Source organism: Miniopterus schreibersii (genome assembly GCF_964146895.1).
Source record: "Miniopterus schreibersii genome assembly, chromosome: 3".
Classification (NCBI taxonomy): domain Eukaryota; kingdom Metazoa; phylum Chordata; class Mammalia; order Chiroptera; family Miniopteridae; genus Miniopterus; species Miniopterus schreibersii.
Window position 1 is genome coordinate 29,499,428 of NC_138103.1, and position 27,404 is coordinate 29,526,831.

Here is a 27,404-nt window from a genome sequence, read left to right on the forward strand (position 1 = left end):
AAAATCCACTTGCCATCTCAATAGGGCAATACATACATCTTCTGTGGTTCATGCACACAGTGGAAAAGTGTGTCCCAGCTTAAATGAATAAGCTAGATGCACGTACAAACTCAGCTACATCTCTAAAAGGTACTCTGCGTGAAAAAGACAAGACGTCAAAGGATATACATACGTAGTCAGATACATTTGCATGAAGCCATTTGTATAAATAGTAAAATACATGCATATCTAAAACAATATCTATTGTTTATGAATGCATAAACATTGTTCTGAGTGCAAAAAAGCACAGGGAAATTACAATCAGTTTTTAGAATGGGGTTCACATTTGAGGAAGAAGGGAGGGGGGAGGCATGAAAGTAGGTTTTTTGCTGTAACCTTTTATTTCTATTTGAAAAAAGAGGCATCAAAAGCAAATGGGTAAAATGTTAACATCTACTTCATCATCATGAAGGACATGAATATCTTTTGTTTTCTGTACTTTTCAGAATGCTAGAAATAATTTCATATTTATAAAATTAACCCCAGTTGCACGGCTTCAAGTATAAAATAACTACTGCAGGTAAAATCCTGTGTGAGGGAGGCCCTTGAGTGGGACTCAGGGGAGGGAGAGGTGGTTGAACCTTCTGAGTATCTCTGCCTGAGCCACCACTCCCTAGAACAAGAATAGGGTCTATCTGACGCAAAACTTTTTTAGGGCTGAAATGTGTCCCACACCTTACAAATGCAACATTCTGGTGGCACAATAGGGAAGGCAGTGTGGGAGGTGTCAACAACGTAGCCCCCCAACGCTGGAGACCCCCCAAAAAGCTGAACTGTTGTCAACCGTCCAACCTCAGGATACCTGATCACAGCCAGCCCTCTTTAAAGTGTCCCCAGTATAGACTCAGTAAATGAATGAATAAATATGGGGCCATATTGGGGTTCCAACTGGCCTTCTGAACTAAAATGGTGACCTTTCAAATGTAAAGCAGGGAAACACCAAGATGGGGTCCTGCAGCTGGAAGTTGCTCAGGATGTAAGTTGCCCCCTTGAAAAGTAATCCAGACTGTTCTCTCCCCTGAATGCATGGAAAGTCTGTCTGCCGGAGAGACAGGCAGGGAGGGTGTCTGCATGTGGCCAGACCCCTCTGGGGCAGAAGCAGGCTCTGTGAGCCTGGACGGTGGCCGCCAGAACTCAGTAAGTACTCCCCATAGAGCCACTCTGGCACAGATCTGCAACTGTTGGGCCTAGATTTGACACCTCCAGCCAGTACCACTGGTCATTGGCTGTAACATCCTAGGGTACTCCCTCCTCCTCTCTGACCTCAGTTTCCGTCTCTTTAAAATGGAGCTAAATACTGTATACCTATTTCATAGGCATCCAGTGAGTGTTAAACTAGCCAATACAGTAAAGTGTGTAGAACAATGCTTGGCACACAGTAAGTGCTCAATAAGGGTCAGCTGTTGTTATTAGCTGTTACTACTGTGTCCCTGAAGTGACCAGAGCCCTCAACACAGAGTTGCCCTGGTACACCCTGTCCCACATACAATGGGAACACCGTGACTGTTTGCTGTACATAGAATGAATTCTGAATAGAAAAACCCAAGAGGTCAAGTAGGTGAGGCCAACTAAGAAGAAAGGGCAACACCTGCATCTTGGGTCTATAGGGAGGATGACTCAGAGAGAGCCTGCAGAAGGAGAGGGCCAAGCTCCACAGCCCTCGGTTCTCAGCCAGACAGCACTGCATCATCACCTCCTTTCTCAAATCACACAACAATGGTGACTTGTCTTGCTCAAATCTCAAATCCAATCAGTGGCAGAGCCAGAACAGAAATCCAAGTTTCCTGATTCCCAATATAATACTCCTTTAATTATATCAACTATACCAGGTATATGTCTTCCTGCTAAAATACTGGGCCACAAACAAAATTACTATACTCTGCATGACAGTCACATAATGCTCCTTATAAACTTACTTTTTATGCAATTCACATTTGCAAGTTAAAACCAAAAACCAATATTAATAAAAAATCGAGAACCAACATTAGTCAATAATCAATGTTAAATGATTAACCCACCCCCAACCCCACCCCCAGGTCCCTGGCCAAAAAAAGAAAAGCCTAAGCCAACAAATCTCAGGATAAGTGGGACTTGTCACCCCACTGTCTCTTTCTTGACTAACATAATCTCAAAATTGAAGGGGAGATTTTCCTAGGCTTTGGGTATAGTAATTCCCATAAGTTAACCAGCATTCCCAAGCAAATGTCAGATTTTAGCCTAACTGCTCTTCCCTGGGTATACTCCCACCAAATGCATCCCCAACACATAAAATCCCTTAAATGCAAACCACTTCAAAGCAATACTCAAAATTATTTTTTTTTAATGAAGAGAAGAGAAACCACTTACAATTAAATCAATAAAAATTATCTTCTGGATGCTACAGTTTGGTACAGTGGTTATGGACTGGTTTGTGGGAGCCTGTCTGCCTAGTAGGCAGGTGATTAAGACTCTGTCATGTGACACTAATGATACCCACCTCCTAGGGTAACTGCGAGGGGCAGTGAAATGTTTGCAAGACACTTAGCATAATGCTTGGCTCTTAGTAAGTACTCAAATATTAGTAAGTAACAGTTCACCAAAATTTCAACCAAATTTTATGCCTTTCACACTTAGCCATTATACCTTGCAAGGGTAATTTCTGAGAAGACGCTGTGAGCTTCTTCCTATACCCAAGTTATTATTACATCCTACACAGCATGACATTCTCCATTCAAAAGGCACTGCCGTTGAGGTCACTGACCAGAAAGATAAGTTATTGGCTACTCTCAAAGAATACCTTCCAAAGAGAGTCCAGTGACAAATATTTGCCCTCTACAAACAGTAAAGCTGATGCAAAGGGAGAGAAATGACCATCTAGACTCATGGAAGGAACACGTTTTTACTTTACTGACTCTATTCAAGTGTGCAGTAGAAACTAGGTTTATAGTTTATAGACCTACTGCTCTACTCAATGCTTCGAGAGCATTTTTAAAAGGTTAGTGTTCTTTTGTAGCTTTGAAATCCATTCGTGAACACAATTTCTCCTTTCAAAAGACGGGATATTAATAACATACACACAACGTGCCATTTATTGAGCTTCTACTATTCATCACGGTTATTCTACAACATTTTGTCTGAGTCACAATAACTCCAAAATAGTTGTCATCACTCCCATTTCCTGGATGAGAAAATGGAGGATCAGAGAGATTATACAACTCAACATGGTCTTGACTAAACTTACACACCACACCAATCTAATTACAGTCTTTCCTTTTCACAGTTATTAAATTCTCAAATACTTTGTCTGTTATACTTAAAATAGCCCTTTAAAAGCTGCTAGGCACACGAAGGAAGCGACACAAGGGCTCAGGAAGGAAAGGGAACGCCGGTCCTATCGACATGTCAGTGAGTTTGGACAGATTGCCTTTCAGCACTCACAGGAAGAAAGTGTGGCCTGGGGGCTCCAGAGGCTACCCTGCTGTCCCTAGGTCAGGGCTCTACACAGAGTTCTGACCGATTCCTGCGGCAAGGAACACAGAAACTGAGAGATTGCCTAAGAATTCACTTTTTAATAAGGTCTCCCTCCAACTCAAATGTTCCTTAACTAAACTTCCCAATGTCCAAATTAAGCAGTGTCCCTGGTCTTAGAAAGTAGAGGGACTGGTTCTGATGCCTGAAAGTAACTGGGTGATAACAGCAAACAAAGATAAGCAGGCCTTAGTGGAAAGACATTTTAGGGAACCCAGTGCTAAACAAATAACTGTTAAATGCATCAATGGCGGAGGGTGTGCAAAGGGGCATTTTCCATTCTTTGATTCAAAAAACTTCCTCTAACTTCCTGAAAACCTCCACCCATCCACACCCACTCACTGCCATACTGTCCTGTTTTAGTTCTTATCACCATCTGAAATTATTTCACGTCATTTGTTTACTTGGTCACTCACTGCCTGTCTGCCCCTCTATGAAAACTGGAACCTTTTCTCTCAGTGCCTGCTGATCTCAGCATCTCAAATTGTCCCTGACCCCTGGAAAGGGTGCAGAACTACTTGTAGAAGGAAGGGAGGAAAAAATACAGAAAGAAAAGTGTTTATTGAGCACCTACTATATGCTCTGTGCATATAAATTCATTTCCCATGCCTAGTAGCTGGGGCATTAATTATTGGTTCTGCTTATTTCTATATATACAGGGCCCAACTCTCAGAATGCTTAGTGACCTTGCTCAAGGTCACTCAGCCCTAACATCCATGTCACCACTTACTAGCTATCCACTCCATTCCTGGCCCAGGACTGGATATTTACCTTTCAGGAATCTCATCCACTCCTCGTCATGACTCTTTGAAGTAGGCAGACTACAGTTTTGCAGGTAATGGAACTGAGGTTAAGTTTCTGTCCCAAAGTTAGTGAGCCATGGAGCTAGGAATTGGCTCTGTTTGCCAAAGCCTGAGCGAATTTCTCTGCTCCACAGGCCTCCGTGATGCCCTGAGAGCATGCTGCAGGGTCTTTCTGGAATGTGGGGGGATAATGTGGCCACCAGCCACTTACTGACTTGGGGCTGAATCAGGTTTGAGTTCTATTCATTACTCCATCACACTGGAGGCAGGTTTTCTCTCCTAGGGACCCAAAAGAAATCAGAAAATAACCTCTTGGGTTGATAAACTGGCTTAAAGAGTTTAATTGGTAACAGTTAAAAGTTTACTTTTAATTTTTAAACTTTTTCTAGTTAAAATCTTATTATAACTTAACGGTGGGTAATTCTAGAATGATTAACATCCAAGTTGATTATTTGGGCTTTATAATTTGGCCAAATACTGGAGTAGCCTTTTTAACACTAAGTTGTTACTGCCAAAATGTAAATTCACACAATACTTTTCTATGGGGATTTTCTTCAGAATCTAAGAGAACAACTGCATAAAAAACCTGGGGAGGGATTTCCCACACCCCCAAAAAAGAGAGGCATTTGTGCAACCATCACAACGTACTAATTCCAGAACATTCTTATCCCCAAAAGAAACCCCAAAAGCATTAGTAGTCACTCCCTATTTCTCATCCCTGCCCCAGCACCCACTAGTCTACTTTCTGTCTATAGATTCCAGACATTTCATAGATATGGAATCATATAATACGTGGTCTTTTTGTGTCTGGTTTCTTTCACTTGGCATAATGTTTTCAAAGTTCATCCACGTTGTAGCATGTATCAGTGCTTCATTCTTTTTCATAGCTGAATAATATCCCATCGTATGGATAGGTCACATTTTGTTTATCAATTCATCCACTGATCGACAACTGGGTTGTTTTACTTTTTGTTCTTTTGGATATGTACCTAGGAGTGGACATGTTTAAATTTTTGAAGAACTGCTAAAGAAAGGCATTTCTTGAATTCTTTTTATTTAATGAAAAATAAGATAAAATTTATTTGTCAAATAAAGTTTTATTTTTTATCTGCCTATTTGAGAAACAAATCTTACAATGATATAATTTACATTTTTTAAAAATTCTAAAAGATTTCTAAATGCATGCTGTAAATATAATAGACCTTTCATACTACAGTCATCATAAAGTATCCACGGTATTCAAGGTCCAAGGCTAAATAAAAACACAATGGAGCCCAGCCAGTGTGGCTCAGCGGTTGAGCATCGACCTATGACCCAGGAGATCCAGGTTCGATTCCAAATCAGGGCACATGCCTAGGTTGTGGGCTTGATCCCCGGGGGGGGGGGGGGGGGGGGGGTGTAGGAGGCACCCAATCAATGAATCTCTCTCACTGATGTTTCTCTCTCGCTCGCTATCTCTGAAATCAATAAAAATATATTTTAAAAAACACACAAAATAAAACACAATGAAGGAACAGCTGCTGCCGCTGGTCCTTACCCTTCACAAGTGGGAGAAAGGAATTGTACCAGAGCTGCAGATTTAGCTGAGGTGCTGTGGCTAGATTCCTGGACAACCCCCCCAACACGAGCAATTTGTTGGATGATGGGGGATGTTCATATTCCTAGCTGGTGTCCACCCTGTACCCCCAGTCTTCTAAGCTTGTAGGCCTCCCTCCCATCACTGCCCTTCCTAAAGGTTCCATGTCCATAGGGACATATCTGGTTTGCTCTCCTCTTTAAAAGTCTCAATTTGTCAAGTCAGTACTATGGGTTTCAATGAACCTGTTTGAGTGTCCAATGAGATACAAGGAACATTATGCTTTCATTTTTAGTCTTTTGTGTACATTGATTTTAGATTCTTATGAGGATGGAAGCAAAAGCAAAAGCTGAGTGGTAAACTGGAGAGCCATACAGGCTTCCATAATCTGTCAATTTGTTTAAAACAAGATAAAAGTTGAGAGGAGTTCAGTTACTACTCTACATACAAACGTGTCCAGTTGTAGCTAAAATGTCTGAACCCTGTTTTCAAGCTTAGAAAGCATAGGGAATTATATGTAAGCTCCTTAATCCTCACTCTAGTTCCATGATGCAGCTGGAATAATCGTCCTCACCTTACCTACCTGACTCACCAGGGACTCCAGCAGGGTCCTGCAGGGCAAAGACACCCCCCAGGCTTCTAACCAAGCCCCAGCCACACTGTCTCAAGGCAGCCTGTGCAGGACGTGTCCATTTGAGTTTCGACTTTATTTTTAAGTGACTCTCTTTTTCCAGGCTGAGTCACTCCCTGCAGTGTCTATATAAAGGCTGTAGAGGCAGTGACTAAATGTATTTGGGCCTGGGCCACAACTATATATTACTCCCCCCTCCCTCCCCCAGCCTGCTGACTCCTTTTCTCACAGGGAGTGAAAAAGGAGTTGACACTTTGCAGCATCTTCCCGAATCCTTCTGTCCTCCTTACATCAGCAAAAGGGGTGTAGGTGACTTACATGGGAAGGAGACAGTGTTGGGACACATGATTTCTTATCTTACTCAGAAATAGTCCACCCTGATCAGTAAAAAGATGACTGTGGCTCTCCTAAAGAAGACACTCACACTCGCCCCCCACCTGCCGGAGTCCAGAAGGAATCCACAAATCGAGTTCATTTCAATGATGGCGCAAGATTTCTTTCCAAGTCATATCTCAAGGCGACTCCTGAATTTTTTATAACAGTTTCCCAAGAATGTAAAACTCAGAAAAACATTCTAGCCTGCGACAGAAAGAGCAAATTAAGATTCTGGCACTCAGGAAATGAACGCCAGTGAACAGGCAGTTATGTCAGCAGTAAAAAGAATATTCGCTGTCAGAGTCAGGCATGTCGATCCAGGAGGCGGGGCTGTGAGGCTGTGACTGGCGTCAGGCCCAGGGCCACCTGCCCTGGGAAGGGGTGGTCAGTTCCAGTGCTGACCCCAGGGAGCTGTGCCCCAAATGGTCAGGGCTGGGGCTGTTCTACTGATGATGGCAGAAGCCAAGAGATGGTGACATGGAAAAAAGCCATATGCATTTGGGCAGGACAGACATAGAAAAAACATATCCGGAATGTAAGCACAGTAGACCAGGTGTCTACTCCAGAGCAAGACATGTTTAGACAAAAATACATCAGCGGAGAAAAATGACCAATAAGAACTCCAGAATTGCAGCTCACTTTTAAATCTTTCAGAAGAGATGTGGCCCCTTCTATAGGAAAATAGATGAACCTTGCAAAGTCAGAGACTGAGATGCATTCTAGGGTAGGAGCTGGACACAGAGAAAGGACAAAAATGAACCCTGAGGATGGTTTTATGATAAAAATCTCTGAATCTTAGGTCTGTGGTTCTCGTCCTCTCGTTCCCCCCAAAAGGATGATTCTACCCTTATGGAAAATAATTGTAACAAAACAAAAAACATCTCTGTGTTCTTTCTGGAAGCAAGTCCAACACTGAAAACTTTTCTTCTGATAGTCATGCATCTCATTCAGAGCATGGGCCGTTGAGCTGGAACTGTTCCCCTGAAAACATCCTGTGACCTCACCTTAGGGCCTGTACTGCACTGAGCCACATCTGCATTTGTTCAGCTTCTGGGCCTCTCAAGGAGGCAGCAGAGGCCAGCAGTTAAGAGCATCGACTCTGGGACCATACTGCCTGGGTTCAAGTCTCAGACTGGCTGAGTAGTAGCTGTGAGAACCTCAAGTCAAACTTTGGTCTGAGGGGCAAACATAACAATTAGCCAAATGGAAAAGCAAGAAAAAAGCAACTCCTAGGCAGAATAATGAAACCCTAGTGCTGTCCCTTTTGTAGTCCCCAACAGGAAATAACTCAGTTTCCAGGAGTGAGGAGTTGGCCCAGTGCCCTGGGGGTTTCTGGGATTGGCGCCTGCATGCTTCTATGTCCCCACTGATCCAATCTGCAGTCAGCTTTATCAATACAGATGCCATGTGGGGCATCAAAGGTAATCCTGGCCTGCCTGTGCCTCAGATCTCCAATCAAAGCCAACAGAAAAGCAGAAGGCAGGGGGACTGACCTGCACTGCACACAGTTCTACCTCCACCAGCCCTTGAGAAAGCTACTGCCTCCCCTTCCCCTGCACACACTGCCACTTGCCTGGCCTTGCTCTTCACCAGCCTTCGGCAATAGGAAAGTTTCATCCAATGCAGAGGTGTCTGTGCCTACTGCCAGCCTGCGTGGTCCTCATCACACAGGGGGTGGCCCAGTTCCTTCACCACAGTGCCCAGTCTGGAGGTCAGGACCTTGGCAGTGATCTCTCCCCTGCCCCTCCTTCCATCCATCTTACCCTGGGCACAACTGGGAGGAAGATCAAGGAGTGACATAGGATGTTCCCAGAGTGGCATGCCGAGACTGCCAATGTGTACCCAGAGCTATGCTCTAAGCCAGGGGTCCAGATGGTTTTCAGAGTCCAAGAGAAGCTGTATGCAAACATGTTTCTCAGGGGAGCGGGTCCTTAATGTTCACCAATATTTCAAAGGTTGAGAAGCAAGGCTTAAAAAGCAGTCCTGTGTACCTACTGTAAGAGCTACTGAGGTGCATGTGGCTGGAACCCTTCCCACCATGGTTATGCGAGTGTTTCTGGGGAAAGGTCTGCATGCAGAAGATTCCAGTTATACCATCCTAGCAGTGAGCACGCGGTGCATGGTAGAAGACAAACTTTTTAAGAAAAGGCACAGGATTTTACCTCCAGGGCCAAACTGTCTGGCAAAGGGAAGGTATTCAAAAGGTACTTGTAAAATGATAAACTCTCATTACAAACCTACTTTTGGAACACTTTGGGCTGAAACTACCTGTATTTGTTGTGCATGTTTTTTTAAAGTTCCCTGAATGAGCTTTGAGGAGCAGAAATCAGCTGCACCTCACATGCTACATAGTACATGTTCTAAGTTAATACTAGTAACAAACATGTACTGGATGCCAGGTGCCAGGCCTGTGCAGGGCCCTCCACACACACACCTATCAATCCTGTGAGTTGGGCCCTGTCATTACACTTTTTATAGATGATGAATCTGAGACTTTGGGAGGTTAAGTAATTTGCCCAATGGCCATAGCCAGTAAGTCACTTGCAAAACTAATATGGAAAGTGAAATAGCCTAGAAAAACCCAGTAGTCTTTTAGGTCCAACTACCAATTATTAATTCAATAGGAAATGAATGTCTAGTCACAAAATTAAAATTTAAAAGTTTTTCTTTGAAAGGAACTCATTTTTTGAATCAAAGAAATGCATAAAACTTTATTTGCAAATCTCCTTCAAATTAACTACAATTTTAAGTTTAAAAAGACATAAGCAATAATGTCAACTAACTATAAAGGTATTAATCTGACATAAAACTGAAACAAAAAATTCTAAAAAAATGATATTCTAGGCTCTGGCCACCCTGGCGCCTGCCTCTCTGTGTTCCTGTGGCTTGTCCCGGGGGGATGATCCAGTCTGTCAGACTCCTCTGGCCTTCCCTGAGGCCTCCTGTCAGAGTCTACCTGTCCCTTGAACTTGAGGTTTCCCAGTTGCTCTTGAGCAGGGCCAGTCCAGGAAAATACAAATCCCTTGTCAAGAGAAAACCTTACTCACTTCTGCCTTCACCCTGGTGCCTATTCCTGCATATCAGACTTACTAGATATTCAACAGACGCTAGGAGGACATTTTATTCTTACCCAGAACAAAGAGGGATGCCATCTTTTTCACTGAGAATCAACACACTTGGTTTGGCACCAGCAAGAACACCACTGGCCCTGGTCTGCCTCAGGTGGTCCCCCTGGATCAAGGCCCAGTCCCCACTTGGCCAACCATGTGAGGCATGAGGATGTGTGTCCACATGAAGAGATGCCTTTCCTACCAACAAGCCAATTTTTTAATCCCTGAGAACTAAGTTCTAAGCAACCTTCATTTTCACAGGTCCATTTTCTAGAATGTTCCCTCTATAGTAAGTGGTAATCTGTTTCCTCCCTTGTTTAATAATCTGTCCAGTGGCAGAGTCAGGAGAAGTGGCTGATGTCAAAGAGAAGTTGGGCTCCTCTGATCTGAAACCTCAAACAAAGTGACAATCCAATATCCCTTCTGGATCCCAGGCCCTGTACTCACCAGAGCTCCACACTGACCACCAGACCACCCTCCATGTACTCTTCTTCCTCTGTGTGCCCCAGAGGACCCCAGCTGCAGCTACCCACCCCCACCCCCACCCCCACTATGGCTTTAAGTGGCTTCAAAATTTCAAAGACAAGATTCTGGTTGGCGGCGTAAGTGAACCTGACTGTTATCTCTACCAGGTCTCGCCTCAGGGTTCCCACAGGGACCCCACACAGATTTACAGGATAGACCTGGGACAGGAAAATGCAAAGGGAGGAGCAGGGGCAGGATCCTGCAAACACCTTCACCCTTCCACACTTCCTGAAGATTTGTGCTACAGCAAGACTCTCCTTACTGCAGTGGAAGAACCTTGAGTGGATATCAGCCTCAACCAACTGGCAGAGGCCAGAAACAAGCAGGATGGCAACTTCCATCCCCTTCTAGGAGAGTTTTCGGTCTCTTTCTCCAAAGAAGATAATATCTAAAAATGTGCCTTGAAAAGAAGTGCCCCAAGTGGCATTTACCAACCAGGCTGCTTCCTTCTAAGCCTCTTCTATTTATTGGGATTAGGAGATAAAATGCAGTTTAAGGCTGGGTTTCTTCAAGTAACTGGCATGGGATTCAACACAAGCCATGTGAGCTGGTCCCCAGTTCCTGCAAAATGAGGCCTGTTTAGAGGTCAATGGAGAGAATGGTCCCAGTTGAGTCCAATCAACATTTATGAGCTGAGTACAGGCTTAGGTGGCCAGGGGGAAACATGCTCCTCCTCACTGGGAACAGGCCGTTAGCAGCTAACAGTTGTCTGGGGCTCCAGAGGAACATCTAAGAATCCAGTTCTCTCCTTCAACCTCCTCATAGTACTTGTATGACAGATTAGATTTACTTACAATTGTTCACCCCCTCAGAAGGATGGCCTTAACCTTCCTTTTTAGATTTTCTATGGACATTCCTGGACATATAGTCACCAAGGGATGGACAATAAGATCACAGGACGGCAATGACAGCTGCTTACTGGAACAGTGCTGAGAGTGGCTTGAGAGATAGACATGGCAGAGCTTGGCCGGGCCATCAAAGTCAAGGACAAGAGCTTGGGAAACCCCACTGCTAGACCCTCTAGGAAGGCCTACCCTGAAGCAGCCCGAGAGGAGGAAGCAACAGAGGGTCCTGTCCTTGGTTCCTTTCTTTGTTCCTGTCTTTACCCAGTACAAGGGGGAACATGGAGAAGAGAGGCTCCCCCAAAACTGCACAGAGGGTGGCAACCTCCAGACACAAATTACTCTGATCTGCATTTTTGGTCTGATAAAATATGGCAGATCTACACTTAAGGGCAGGGTAGGGTGGAGAGAGTAAGTAGTGGGTTTCAAATTCAAAACCTTTAGGTAGGTCTGCCCCTAGAGCCCTCTTTCTTTCATCTGAGCTATCATGTTCTCTCCCAATATATTTATTCTGAAAATATTGGGTTAATTATTTGTTCCCCCAAATGATTCACAATAGCACTCCCTTAAATAGCAATGTCCTTTGGAACACTTACAACAAGTCCACTTTTAAAAATTCTATTTACACATCATTTTTCAGGATTTCTGAATATTATAAATGAGGTATATTATAAAAGTTAGAGGCACTCCTCCCAGAAAGCAGCTTTTCTTCCAGGCCTGTTCCTTTTTCCTCCATGAAAGAATCTGAAGGCCTGAGAGCTGGGGACAAAGCTGCAGACAGCTGCAGTCCACTCACCCGAGTGGGGGATGAGGGAGACTGGGAGAGCCCACAGCAAGAGAACCATCGTGGGCCAAACTGGCAGAAGCTCCCTGGAAAGCATTTCCCACATCTGTGCAATTGTCTGTGAAACTCTCTGTTTATTTCTTATGAAGCCATTGATAGGGACTGAGGGAAAGGGAGCTAGAAAGCAGACCAGGAAAATGCTGCCCTGACTACTCCAAAGACTGTCCTCTGAACACAAACTTACAAAAAATTAAATTAAAAAATAGGAGCACATGAAGAGCACATTTCCAGTGCCCTTTAAAGCATATCTCAGGAAACAGAAGCATTTAAAAGACCTTACCAGCCGAAATGTCTGATTTACAAGAAGTATTGGCATATGCATCCTAGGATGCGTGCAGTCCCTCCGCCCACTATATCCTCGTACTCAGTGATTCTCCATGGACTCGGGTGGCGTGGGCACAAAATACAGGGACCAGAGGCTGGGCTTAAGGGTCTGACCTGGCCACACACACCTGGCCACATATTCTCGCAGACCCAGATTGCAGTGTCTACATCTGGAATTAGCTCGTGCTTTAATTTGCTCAGACAACCTATCAACGCCCACATTCTCCAGCCTGCGTGGAAGAATGCAATATGCTGGTACGGGGCTGAGGGCAATCGAAAGAAGGCAGCAGATTGTCTGTCTGATAGAAATGAAATGCTTACAGCACATCTTCTGATTATGTACCAGGATAGTGAGACCCCTTCAAAGAGACCTGGGAGAAACGCTGCCTCACCTCTGGAGTGTTCTTCTTGAACTCTCGGCTCTGCTCGATGAGCCGCTTTCTAGACTGCTCACTTTCATCTTGCCGGTTTGCCAATACTGTTGCGGTGGCATCGAGTTCCCTCTGTCAAGAGAAAAAAAAAGGGGAGGAGGAAGACAACATTGTAATTGTAGTTTGTACCAGATATCATATTTGCATTTGTCCAGAACACTGGGGAGAGCCCCAGCGCTCTAGCGACTGTCAACTCATCAGCAGAGGTGGCCCTGGGGGCTGTGGACAGGGAAACAGATACAATCTCGTGGTTCCCATCCAGCCCCAAGCGCTGGTTTGAGAAAACCAAACTCGCTCAGCTTTGATGTGTGTATCGATGCCACCTCACAAATGACTGTTTCTAAAATAGTACATGCAGATATATTTTTTTTCTACTAAAACCAAAGTCAGGCCAATGCCCAAATGCCATTCTTCCCTGGAGTCACTCATTTCTGTTCTTAACAAGTGTCTCTTCTTGTCACATCTCTGTGCTCTGTTCTTCTGATTTGCTCTGTGCTTCTCATCAGGGCACTCTGTCTGTCTGTCCTTCAACAGTGTGCGCCGAGATCTTTTGCAATGATACTTCATTTGCTTTCATTCAACAAATATTTATTGTAGGGCTTACTATAAGATAGACATCATGTCCAGGACCATTAAAATTAACATGTTACTTGTTTTCAAGAGGGACCTTTATAAGGCAAATTTCACGAATAATGATGTCCAATACCGTATAAACTTTCAGAAACGAGGCATATTGATTATTCTCAAACTATTTTACTTGCACTGGGACTCTAAGAGGCACCAGGAGTGGGACCTGTCAGAGGCTAGGGTTCTGCGCTCTGCTATACATGACAAACTGATACTGAAAGCAACAGAGAGCCCTAACCTCAGAAATCCTGGGAGCAGCCACCAAAAGGATTTGTTTCAAATAAGCCTACAGCAGATGGGCCCAGAATGGTGTTCCAGGCTGACAGCAGGAGCTCAAGGACACACTCCTGTAGCCACTGAGAGGCCCATTTTAAAGACACACACTAGCACATTCTGCTTAGGATTAAAGTTGCCACCCCAAGTAGCTTCTCCATGGTCTGGACTATTCCCCCCAGGCGCTGGCACAACAGTGCAAGGACCCCATCAAAGGCTAAAAGGCAAGTAAAATCAAGATGAAACTCCATCCAGAGACATCCAGGAAGCAGTTAAAAGTTTCTCCATCCACCCTCCACCCACCTCATGAAGTTCCACCTGCTTTCCCCTTCTGGGTGGAAATACTGAAGTAGTCTGAAAGCCCTGCTGGTGAACACTTCACTCGTACCACTATGGGGTGGGCCACTGCCAGACGAGATGACAGAGTGCTGGAACAAACATCCAATATGCTATTGACTTGGAAACTGTGGACAGTTTTTAAAAGGGGGGGGAGGAATACTGCACTCTTCGCTTTAGTGTTTCTGGCATTACAGCAAATCTTGGGCAAACAAGTCCAAAAGAGTAACGTGGGCTAGAATTCAAGAACAGATGTCAAAGCTACTGCAGCAAAGAGGGAAACACTGCACATTTTGATAGACCACATTTGAAACACATCCCAGTCAAGTGAAGGCAGGAAAAAAGAGCAACCGAAAGCAATGTGGTAACGTGGGGATAGAGATAGAGAAGAGAGAGCAATCGCAGATAAGCAGAAGGCTTTTCAAAAATATAAACAATCTGGTAAGGAGGAGGGCTTAGACATCTATATTTAAGCAGCAGCAGCAGAAGTTATAAAGGGAGACTTCAAGAAGGGGGAAAAAGCCAATACTGAAATATGACAAAAAAAGTAAAGTTGATGTTTCGTTCCAATCACACATGGACGCAGAAAACTTAGAGAAAAACAAAGAGCCCTGGCTGCTTTCATCAAGGACCCTACTTCCAGAGCTTGGGGGGAGGGGGCAGCATAAAATAAGCAGTGTTTGGTGACTTCTATGGCCCAGTGCTGGATGCTGGGGGCTCACCAAAGCAAGGAGCTTGGGGACAGCAGGGGATTGGGGGGGGGGGGGGCGGTTGCTCTGGAAAAAGTCGAAGAGCACAAAGTCTGTGAGACCCTCTTATCCCCGAGAGCCCCCCAGGCAGATCCATCATTGAGCCTGAGGAGGGCTGAACCTGGTACAGGTCACTTGATGGAAGGCAAACCCACCTTTTAACACAGGGCTGCAGGGCCAGCGAGCCTGAAGAGACATGCTGCTGGCAGTCAGGCACCGTCCAGGGGCCCGCCACACTCCCTTCCCCACCCGTGCAGGCATATGCAGGTCCACATGAGAAACCAACAGGGGTCTCCAAATTTAATACCATGCTGCCACGGGCCACCATGAAAACAGATTGCCACAGCGAGGAGAGACTGAACGTCCACAGATGGGGGGTGGGGGTGGGCAGCTGTCATCTCCCCAAGTTTGGTTGGTAAGGTTTAAGCCTCATAATCTTTGACCAACTCTCTTGAAAAAACACCACCAAATCCTTCTAAAGGACACCAAGGTTTCTCAGGCTGTGGGGACAACGCAAAGGGAGGAGACAGCTATTAAACATAAGCCAAATACTGTTTTATTATCTACCCAGCCTGCCTACACTCAAAGTGTCAAATATAATGACACATTAACAAGGGAATTCAATGTGTTTAGGGGAGCTGGCAGTGGGGGCCTAAAATACAAACCCTCAGCCCCTGAGTCACCGGTCACATGTGAAAAGGAGTATGGAGAGTCCCTACACCCGCAAGGCATAAAAAACTTGCAAAGGGAAACAAAAAAACAAAAAACAAACAAATCTAAATATTCAGCAATAGCATACTGGCGTATCTACTCAAGGATCATTCTGCAATGGTCAAAAAAAATACAGTCCTATGTGCATTATATGAGATGGAGTGATCTTCAAGATATATTTAAGCAAAAAAAGCGCAAAACAATGCTAACACTGTTTAAGAGAATCTCTATACATGTGCTTGCATAAACTTCAACTATCTCCAGAAAGGTACAGAAGATACTTGTGACTGTCCTTGGTTCTGAGGAAGCACCAGGGAGGAGGGGACTTGCTCTTCAGTATATATCTTTTGGCTATTTTGCCACATGCACAGATTACCTAACAGGAAAAACTGCAATATATATTAATTTTTAAAATCCTGCTAATGTGAAAAAATACACACATATAATTATAGAAATATATTTTACATAATGTACCCCATATATGAGTGTTCACGGTCTGTGGGTCCACCTGCTCAGGGTCTTCGGCAATGACCTCCTGACTCACTCTGGTGATGCAAAAAGTGGGGCAAGCACATCCTTTGTCAAAACAACAGCTGTTTCTTGCCCAACGCACTTCGCACTGGCCAGTCTTGGGGCTTACAAACGAAGAGGAGGTGGCCAGTCACAGAAAACACCACTCAGCCAAGCCAGACTTTCTTGGGAAGGGCAGAGGAGGGTGTCCCCTCAGAATTATTTAAAACTCTTCTCCTGCTGGAAACACCCGATGGCCCCAGATCTGAGGTGATGGGAAGTTGATAAGGTTGGGAGCAAACCCATGGGTACTTCCAACTTGGGTCAAAAAAACTGGAGAAAGTACTGGGAAAGCCTCTTGCAAGGATGGTACCTGGAGAAACTGGAGTTTTCTTTCTAAGTGACCAAGGGATGACTGATGTCAGGAAATGACAAGGTCCAGGAAAAGACCTCTGGCTGTGGAACCAAGAGTTTGGTGCACACAGGGACACCTCATTCTATGAAATGGGGGTACTACCGAAGAGCTGTAGATGGCTGCAATCCTGTTTTCCTTGTGGATTATAACTTCTGGCATGTTTTTTCTCCATTGCTGACAGATCCTAAAAGGACAAAGCTCCGAACATTTTAAGTTTCTCTCTGCCTGAAACCCAGCCTCTCAGCCAAGTATTAAAGATTTATTAAACACAAAAAAATAAACAGCAACCACAAAACTGCCTATTTAAAAGAAACTGTGGGGAAAATCTTTCCCAAATAAAACAGGTCTTTTAACAATGTCAATGATAAGTTTGGAATTGCTTGTCTTTAAAGTGTGTATGTCAGTTGCTTGTTTTAATCTGAGGGGTATCTGCAGTGCCACTTTTGTGAGGCTCTCTCTTCCTAGGCCCCAGACCAGGCCTGCAGAGGAGGCCCCCTGTCCCCAAGCACCCTGGGCTGACACAGAAATCACCGGGCCAACTGCATCAGCAATGCAAGTACTGTCTTTTTATTGTCGATAACTTTAACCCAAAAGTTCGTCTGGTGTTTATTTAGGGTCTATCTGTTAAAGTAATCAAACAGCAAATCTTATATAAGTATTTAAAGTGGCTTTATAAGTGAAAACAAAGAATACTTGTGCAAAAAGGAAAAGGCCAGCCACGGTTTCTGCACCGGGTAGTCCTCATGACATTTTCTATTTCCTTTCCAGAAACAGAATCATCTGGACAAATGGAAACTGCTCTAGCTAGAAAGGATTGGATGGCCCAAGCTCACCTACCAGCCTCCTTCTTGTCACTCCCTCCCTGGCCCCTACAATGACCATCTCATAATCCTCAGACAGTGGCCTCAGAGAACCCTAGCTTGAAATCCAGCCTCCATCTCTGCTGTAACCAGGTAGCTTTATTCAAATAAAATTCCCTCTCTGGAGATAATTAAGATAGTGCATGTCAATGGAAGCATGGAACAGACTGATGAATCTCAGAGGGAAGGAAAGAAGGGGGAACAGGAAGAGATTAACCAAAGAACTATATGCATAACCCATGGACACAGACAATAGAGCAGTGAAGGGGTAGGGGTGGGGAGGTGGGGGGAGTAGGGTGCAGGGGGTTGATGGGGAGGGGGGAAGGGGGACAACTGTAATACTTTCAACAATAAAGACTTTTTAAAAAAGATAATGCATGTCAAGTACTCCATCAAGGTAACTTTTTCTGTACTATCAGATCCATGCATTTGACAGCAGGCCTCAATTCATTCTGCCACCAATATCCCCAACTAGACTGGGGCAGCAGGGCAGCATAGATGAATTGGAAGCTGACCCTGAACTGACCTCCAGGTGCTCACAGTCCAGCCAAAGAAACCAGGCAGGCAAGGAAAAGTGACAAGACAGAGGAACCAGACTGGTGGAACGAAAAGAGGAGCAGAAGGTAGAAAAGGGAGAACAAATTGCCAGCAAGAAAGCTCTTCAAATTTTTGTGAAAGATGCCCATCTCGGCTGGGGCCTGTGGGTGAGACTGGCTCAGTCCCCATTACCCTCCTCCTCCTCTTTATCTGGGCTTATCGAGTACCTGACACAGCCTGTGGGGTAGGTGCTGTCAGAGACCCAGAACGGGGCTCAGAGGAACGAGGAACCTGGTCAGGTCCCTCTAGGGTACCAGTGGGGATGGGGTGGGGGCACATGACAGGAAAGTGCCATCAGTGAGCAGAGGCCAGCCTGGCTTAGACATGGAAGTGGTGACAGGGGCTGCTGAGAGGCAGGCTGGTACTAATGTGAAAACAACTGTGTTCAATTAGAAATGCAAAAGCCACTCCCCAGTCATATCCCCAAACAGTGACCAGGACATCCACTGTTAGTGCACAGATCTACACCACATGTCATGTGCTTACACAGAATCTCTCTGGAAGTTTCCACAAGTAAAAGATGCTGTCATTCCCTATCCTAGGGAGGAAAATGAACAGGTGGGGGCACTGGGGGGCCTGGAGGTCCTTTCACCGTCAACCCATTTGCACATTTTGAATTTTGAGCATGTAAATATAATGACTACTTCTAAAAAGTAAACAATACATTTTTAAAATCTCATTTTTCCCCCATAATGAGACAACATACATTTTGAAGCACTGATAAGGACTATGAATGCCTCATTCCCAGAAAGGTACTCCTACGTGGTACTACGGGAAGTGCATTTTGTTCTGTTCATGAGTGTGTGGACTGACAATGATCTCTATTTAAAGGAGACCCTTGCAGAATTCCCAAAGTAAATGTTCATGTTTTCACTTACTTTATAAGTTTAAGTAGAGAACCAAGTCTGACCTCATATTTCCCAAGGGTGTTTTTTTCAGACATTTAATATTTACCACTTTCCCACTCACTATCTCTGATTTACCACCAGGTAATACAAAAATCTGAATTATGTCTACAGTATTGTCATGTGATGTCAGTCATGTGGGCCAGCAGTGAGTATTTCCACTCAGGAAGCTGTAGTTTCCACAGAATTAGACAGATCTCCAACAGGGACCCTAGTGGGCAAGCGGCAAAGATGGAACAGATGGAACAGAGGGAGAGACCCATCCCATCCCGCCCTGAACTGTGAGTTTCCACCCTTCCTGCATGCAACTCTGGAGAATCTCAGCAGAAGGAAAGGAGTGAAAAGCAAACTGAATGGCGAAAAAGAGCAGTGATTAAAGGCAGGAAGGCAGGAGGTATTGGAGTATGTACAAGGAGTTGCAAGGAGTTCAGTTTGATTGTAAGATTAAGGAGCCCTTCATTCCCTCATGGGCGTTAATTACCACACAACTGTAAAGGTGACCAGAATACACACATACATCCTACAAGAAAGGGGACATGCCATGCCAAAGCCCAAATCTGAGCTTGTCATTCTTACTCAAAAGCCTTCAGTGGCTTCCCAGGGGGCTTGGGATGAAACCACCGAGGGCCCACCAGGCACCTATACTGACACGCTGGTCTTCCTTTAGTGTCCCCAGAGGACTGGGTCTACTCCTTTCCCTCAAACCCTCAGCACAGGCTGTTTCCTTTGCTTTAAAAGCCTTTCCTTTCTCTCTTCCACAAAACTGTCAGATCTCCACTCAAATACCACTTCTCCTCCCCCCTCCTCCCCTGCCTAGAAGAGATTGTGAGGTGTGTGTCCCACTCCCTGAACTGTGCCTCAGGCAGAGAGCCTAGTTTGCAATTCCACATTTGTGTGCCTGTGTGCCTGGTTAATGTCCCTGTCCCGTAGGCTGCACGCTCTGGCAAGGCCTGTGGTTTGCTCACTACGGGATTCTCAGCACTTTATGTGCTGCTGGGGCACATCACAGGTGGGTAGTCAAAACTTGAGACATGAAAGAATAAGCTTAAAAAAAAGAAAGGCAAAATAAACTAAATGCTATAACAGAAGTCCAAGAAAAAGTGCTAAAGGGCTCAAAGGAGGAGAGATTACTTTTCCTTGGGAGAAAATCAGAAACAGCTTCATGAAAAAATAACACCTTTAATAAGAGCCTGAGGGCCGACAGGGACTTACTCTGGGCAAAGGGACCAATATAAGGAGAGGGGACAAATTTGAGAACTCTGCAGACTGGCAAGGCTTCCAGTAGGAAAGAGAGATGGCTGCAAAAGAAAAAAGAAAAAAAAAAGGCCAATCCAAGCACTGAGGCCTTCAATGGCAGAGAACAGTCTGGAACGGTTCAGGAGGCTATGGGGGCTGAGGAGGAAGAGGAGGAAAGGCTGCCAGAGCCAGGTCTTGAAGGCAAGAATGGCTGAGGAAGAGGGAAGGAGATCCTGGAGGAGACCCACACCCTCCTCTTACTCACCCTCAAATGATCCTGGGTCAAGTTGTAGAATGGTATTACTTTAATAAGAATTAGAAGTATATGGCTAAGAGGGGCTCCTCCCTGCTGAAGCAGCCCAGGCAAGCTCTCAAGGCAGCCTAGGAAGTAACTTTCATCACAGCTCCACTGTAAGAATGGGGAGAAGGAACAGAGGAATAGGAAAAGTCCATTCCAACAGCACTTTTAGGAAAATAGGGAGCAGCAAAGCATACATGGGGTTCGCTGTTGAGGCTCTTCCCCTTAGATGGGCCACAATCTGCTTCACTTCTGTGCCCCCAGCGGGAGATCCTAATAGGGGGTACTCAAGGAAGGAGTGCTTTTCCCAGAACAGGGAAAGTGAGGTTCCTAAGGTACCTAGCACAGAGCCCAACACACAGTAGGTGCTCAGTAAATGCTGCCTGAACTGGGTGGACAAGAAATGACCTCTCTGGGTTAAACACTCCCTGCGGTTCTCTGACTCAGGGAACAAAAACGTGGGTGTGAACAAGCAAGAGACTGCCTATATTTCAAGTTTCTAGTTATCCAGGGCTTAATCAGAAACACTATGTGTTTCAGCCTTGCTGAAATCTGTACAGCACAATCAGCCATCTTCTCCTATCTTGGTGACTGGAGGCAAATAATAGGAATACAACCACGCAACCTCCTGGCCAGATCTCGTAGAGCACAGTGGCTTTATTTACAGCGTAAGGGTGAGTCCTGTTTCCCAGTACCCCAGAGAAAGGAGAGAATGTTTGGGACGAGGAATTGGGGGAGGGGGTAACCTGCAATGCAGTTTAGAGGGAGACCAGTGTGTATATGGACTCTCACCGCCTGTCAGCTCTGTGACCAGCCCAGCAGCCTAACCTACAATGGGGACACTAATACATGCTTCATAGAGCTGTTAGGAGGATTAGATAAGATCAAATTCTGGTGCCATGAGTGATAATGTTAGTTTCATTTTCCTTTTACCTCACCTCAAATAAAGATTATTTTCTCATACCCTTTTTAACTCTTAAAACAGTATACATCTTGTATGTACTCAGCTTTTCATGATTCTGAAAGATGACTTGATATTAATTCCCAATCTAGGAAATTCAAGTGAAACAATTTATTCCAACATACACTTGCTACCTGTGGCCTTTCTATCTAAAGGCTGCATAGCTGTGGATGGTGTAGGTAGGAAGGGACGGAGGTGGGGTAGGTTTCTCAGTGTATATTTTTTAGTATAATTTTGATTTTGGATCAAGTGAAGGCACACTCAGAAAATAAAATTGAATAAAAATAAATTGGCCTAACAAAAGCTATGAGCACAAAGTTTTCATACAGTCTTTCTGTGAATTCCTCAGTATTAAGAAATTTCAATAGAACCAAAATTTTGTTTTTTGATTGTTTTTTACCCCGTCGAAAACCTACTATGCAAAGACAAAAATGCAGATGTATCCAACAAGCATGGCACTACATACAGTACTTGCCAGACTCGCATTTAAACAGGGAGATGTGAGAGACACGTCTCGGTGATGCATAATGGAGTATGGGTGGATAGAGACCCCTCTCACTGAGAGTAGGCACACACAGCCCAGGGCTGTTGCAGAATAGGAAAAAATGTCTCTTAACCCTAACAAAAGAACTCTGCTTTACATATTAATTGAACCATATGAAATTGTTGACATCTAACCAGTTTTGAGCTACAAAAATGTCTGTTCCCTAAGTAGCATTCTTTACTGCTCTCTGTCTGGATAGCAAAACAAAACTAAATCTGCCTGCCAGCCACAGCCTTTCAGACACACACGGCTCCAAATGGCAGGAGTGCCTCACCCCTCTAAGATCCTGTACTTCTCCCAGGAGCCCAAAAGACCTTACCTCCTCTCATGAGCCCACCACCATGCCATCTGGGTTGGTCCTTATTGTCTGGCTATCTCATTTGCCTGGGCTCTCTATCACTTTCTTCTCTAACTGCCTTATTCCTGGGTTGAAATGGGGGCCCCTTGGCTGGGTCCCTTGTCTTCTGCTTCTACTGTGTTCTCCCTCAAGGCCACAGCCTCCACCTTCCCCTGCAGGGCCCACACTGGGGACCAGGGAAGGGACTGCAGAGGTCTGATCTGCTGGCACTAACAGTCCCATGGGCCTCAGGATGAACCTGGGAGAAAAGTGGCCACAGGAGCTTTGCTAGTCCCATGTCACAAATGAGGAAACCAAGGTTGGGCACGTATGTGATTTACCTGCTAACAAATGCCCAGGGAATAATACGTCCCTTGACTCCATGGCATTTATCATTTTTCTTTATACTTAGTATATATTATGAGATAAATCTTAACACCAAATGGGAACTTAAAATTTTTACATACCCATGAAGGTTGATGTAGGAAGCAGAGGGGTTGCCTGTGGCTAAAACATTCATTCCCTTGCATAGCTCAATGGAACTGCTTCAGTGCTCTGGCTGCAGGACAGGAGATGGGTGCTAGAGAGAACAGACACTCCCAAACCCCACGACTGCATTTGGAATGGGGAACGAGACCTTTAGTGGGCTGACCTGTCAACCAATTAACGAGAACCAGGGACCAATTAAATGAGAGGGACAAATGGGAACTGCATTACCCAAAATGGTAGCCACCAGCCACATATGGCTGCATAAATTAAAATTCAGTTTTTCCTTTGCAGTAGCCACATTTTGAGGGCTAGTGACAACTATAATTGATGGAGCAGATATAACAATCCATCGACACAGGAAGTTCTGCTGGACAGTGCTGGTCTAGAACAACTCTCCAGGTTCTGAGGGTGACATTACTGTTACAAAGCAGACACTGCTGCCCATTTCACATACTCAGGAAACTGATGATGAGCTGACTGGTTCTGCCCAAATCACACCATGAAGTAGAGCCAAGATTCCAATCCAGACCTGCATAACCAGCACTCTGTAAGAGGAGGCTTTTTGCAGTAAACCACAACGCTTCTTTCCCGAACTCTAGCGTAACTAACGTACTTGACTTTCCCCAGGAAACAGGCAGTTAAAAATGAGGCAGGGGCAGAAAAAATGCGTTTTAATGACAAAAATAATTATGCCACTGCCAAAATGAATAACTCTGATCTCATCTACGCTGGTAAATGTTTTCCTCCTAAAGTATTTGTTTCAGAAATAAGCCTTTAATTTGAATACTTTTAGAGCCAAAATTTCTGTCAATTGAAAATATTTATTTCTATTGTTTGGCAGGAATCAATTTGTTAGGGCACCAGCCACTCTGGCAAAGGTTCCCTTCCACTTCTCTGGGAAAACACTTGGCGGCAAAACTACCCGCTGCCCCGCAGCTCTCTCGCTCTGTTTGGGCTATCCCAGCCACAAACATCTGCCAGCACAGCCACGGCTGTGAATCAGGCCAACCATCAGTGCCTGTGCTGGGACAGAGGCACTGTGGCGTTATTAGGAATACAGGACTGGATTTGGGGGGCAAGTGACTGAATGTGATTTTTAGAATCAGAGTATGTTTTATTTGTTTTGCAAGTAGTAGAACACGTGATACAATATTAGGTGATTTTTCATGCAACCCTGTCTCTTCTGGTATGAGTGAAGTCTAGAAAGCAAGCAGTAGAAGTTCGGAAGATCCAGCTCCATCCTGACTACAGGAATTTGGACAAGTCACCAAGATGCCCTGAGCCTTGGTTTTCTCATCTATAAAATATATCACCTACCCTGGCTCATAGGGTTATTGAAAAACTGTATGACATAAAGAATAAGAAAAACTCTTATAAGTTAAAAAAAAAGTTCCATAGAAATGGTAGTTCTTATCTTCTGCAAGAATTAGGTTTCCTCCAACTTCCTCACTCAGCTCCCCTTTTGTATACTCCAAGGGTGGGGGCGCTTAAGAGACAGATCATGAAAGTTAAAAGCTATCACAGTTATAGGTGAAGTGCTAATAACTTCATTTTGAAACTGTCAGGTTTTGTGTTTTTTTAAAATCACAGCTGTGGCTTGCACTAGAACTCTACCTGTAGCTGCATTTCCTTCTCACATTTTAATTAGCAAATAAAAACTCCCAAAAGCTCTCAAAATGTTTTTGCCTGGAATTTATAAGTAAAAGTCAAAAGATGCCAAGTAGCTGCTGGGAAAAACCAAACCAGTAACAGCCATCCATCAACAATGCAGAGCAGGTTTATCTGAGCTTATGTCAGGCCAAGAGATGCCACCTCTGAGCCAGCTCTGATTTTATTTTTGCAGTTAATTTTCAAGATTTCGGGTGTTCAGCGAGCCTGGTTTATAGCATCCTGCCATTGGCTGAGAGCTGCTGCCAGCCAGATGGCCTGGCAGAATGACACTTGTATGTAGGGAATGTGAATGCGGCGTGTGATTCCTTCACTCTCTCCTGGCACCAGTGTTGCTGGCCGCTATCAGGAAACCTGGGTTCTGGGTGCCAACAGGTGACACTACATGAGGGGCTCCTGGTGCCAAGAGCAGAAATGTGGTTTTAAAGGGACCACTTAAATCCTCAAAAGAGTTTCACCTCTAGCTATACTAGATGTGAGGGACACCCAGGGAGGAAAAGGGGTTGCTTCATGAGCTGCCCTGGAAGTGCTGCTGCTACCAGCCTGCCCACTCTGGGCACTGGAGTGGTGACTCCAGTTGCCAACTGCATTCCACCCTGTCCAGGGAGCTTTCTAAAAAATAGTTGGAGGGGCTCTTTAACTCAAGACTTTATAAAGCCAGTTGAAGAGCTATTGCTAACTATCTAAACTCACACTGAAGGATGAGAACACAATTCACAAGCACAATAACAACAAACTGCTACCAGCTATATAATGGGGTTCTGATATTCATTTGCACCCAGGGCCCTAAGCCAGTGCAGCTCCCAACACCCTCCAAGCTCTGTCCCGGCATGGATGGCCCCCATTCATCCAGGTCTTGTCTCCATGGTCTCTGTGAGACCCCACAGGGGGAGGAGGAAGGAGAGAAGGTAGTTCTTGAGGCAGAAAATTAACGGTAATTACAAAGCATTCCCAATCTCTCTGTGACTGCTCCAAGTTCAGGTTTTCATCACCTGTTTTTCCCTAACTCTAGATGTTCATTTCTTAAATACAAAGGCATCAAGGATTTTTCTCTACCAAACTTAGCAAAATGTCACTTGTTTTAGCCCATGAATAACATTTCTCTATATCTTCCATTCTTGGTACTCTATGTTTGTATCTCTTGTGACTTCTTGAGGGGAAGGGGGTAGGAGAGAATTCTGATCTGGTTTAGGGATAAAAGACAGCTCCCAGTAGAGTGTGATCTACAAAGGGACACCTCCTACCCACCCCATCATCCTCTCAGCAATACCAGCCAGAGAGCTGGACTCCGGGACACTGCCCCTGCGGCTTCAGGAAGCAACTCTGGCCAAGAGGCCTTGGTTACATTCCCCAGCTATTTCTCTGCCCATGTCATTCCATCACAGGCAGGAAGCCACAGGCAGATGTACAAGCAGCAGACACTGTCCTCTATGCCAGCGAATATTTGATTCTGCCAAGTTAATGTAAATATAAAGAAACTCTTGCCATAGATCTGAAATGATAATCAAGATCTTCAATCATCAAAAACAAAAACTATCAATTATGTTTAGTAAAAAGCACAGCAATATATTTCATCAAGATTTTCAACAAAAGCTAAGACAAAAGATGATTCGCTAGTTGAATACTAGCTATATCCCCATCTTAACTGTCTGCTCAATGGGTTTCACTGGATTTCTATACACTTGTATTATACTAAAGAAACTGCACATAATCACCAAGAGAAAAAGCTCAGCTGCAGTGGGAACACCTGAATCATGGAGGCCCAATGGGATCGTGAAGAATCTGCCTGCATCCCAAAGACTCTCAGAAGAAAAGATATGGCCTGTTTGACACCTATGTGAAGCTACAGCCAAAGGAAACCCAAGGCTTCACTCCCAGAAGACAGCTATGATGCCCAAATGCTCCAGGAAACTGCCCCTCTACCACTCAGCCCCTTGGTCAACTTACTGTCCACTCATCAGAGGCATCCTCCTCCTGGGCTCATTATGGGGGACAGGGCCAGACAGGGCATCAAAGGGCCAACAAAGTGCACTGGTGCTCAAAATGCTTACAACTTGGTAAAATAATTGGATGATGTAAGGCAGGATGCTACAGGAGAGGTATCAAGACTACTGGGAGTTGAGAGGAAGAGAGATGACTTTCTGTTAGGAGGGTCAGGGAAGACTTCCTAGGAAAGGTAGAAAGAGATGGCCTTAAGGATAGGTGAAATTTCAAGGGGGGGGGGGAGTTCCAAAAGGCATAGGATAGGCAGAGGTAATAAAAACAGCTGCAGCTGGTTTATTGACTTCTGCTTTACAACTTTTGTTATTTTTTATTAACATAACAATGCTAACATGGTCAGTACACCCATTCCGCCAATGAGTGAGGACACAGGTTCAGAGGTTAAGGCAACCTGACCAAGATCACACATGTATAAAATGAGATTTAGAAGGCTATTTTCTGCACCTACACCTGCTCCCTCCACTACAAAAGAATGCTCTCAAAAGTACAAAAGGCTTGGGGTTGACATGGGGACAGTGGGCTCCAGGGGCACAGGGAAGAAGGTCTAGGGTTCCTTCCTCTTCTAAGGTTCTGCGATTATGTCTTAGCTGTGGAGCAGGTGAAGTTGGTCTTCATATCCTCCAGTTCTCCTTTTCTGTAGTCCCCTCTTTCTTTCCTCCTCACCAGGGTATGGGCAGTTCCCTCAAGTTGCTGGTGCTTTGAAAAAAGGCAAGACAGTAGCGTCTCCAGGGCCAAACTTACTTATTTGTTGGATCACTAAGAAAGGTGGAGGTAGATCTAATCAAGGCTTTGAAGGTGCATTTGACTCTGTGTTGAGTCAATGTGTTGTTGACTCTCCAGGCTACTGAGAATCACTGCAGATCTTCAGAAAGATCATTCT

General features: G+C 44.7%; 1 protein-coding gene across 14 annotated transcripts in view; it reads right to left on the reverse strand.

Moving 5' to 3' along the window:
* CUX1 (cut like homeobox 1) overlaps positions 1-27,404 on the reverse strand; it is a 337,186-nt gene that overhangs the window by 249,758 nt on the left and 60,024 nt on the right. For all 14 annotated transcript variants that reach the window (XM_081131308.1, XM_081131320.1, XM_081131311.1 and 11 more), the window contains exon 2: positions 12,969-13,079. In XM_081131308.1, coding sequence (XP_080987434.1) covers positions 12,969-13,079 — 111 coding nt within the window. The remainder of the gene's footprint in view (positions 1-12,968; positions 13,080-27,404) is intronic.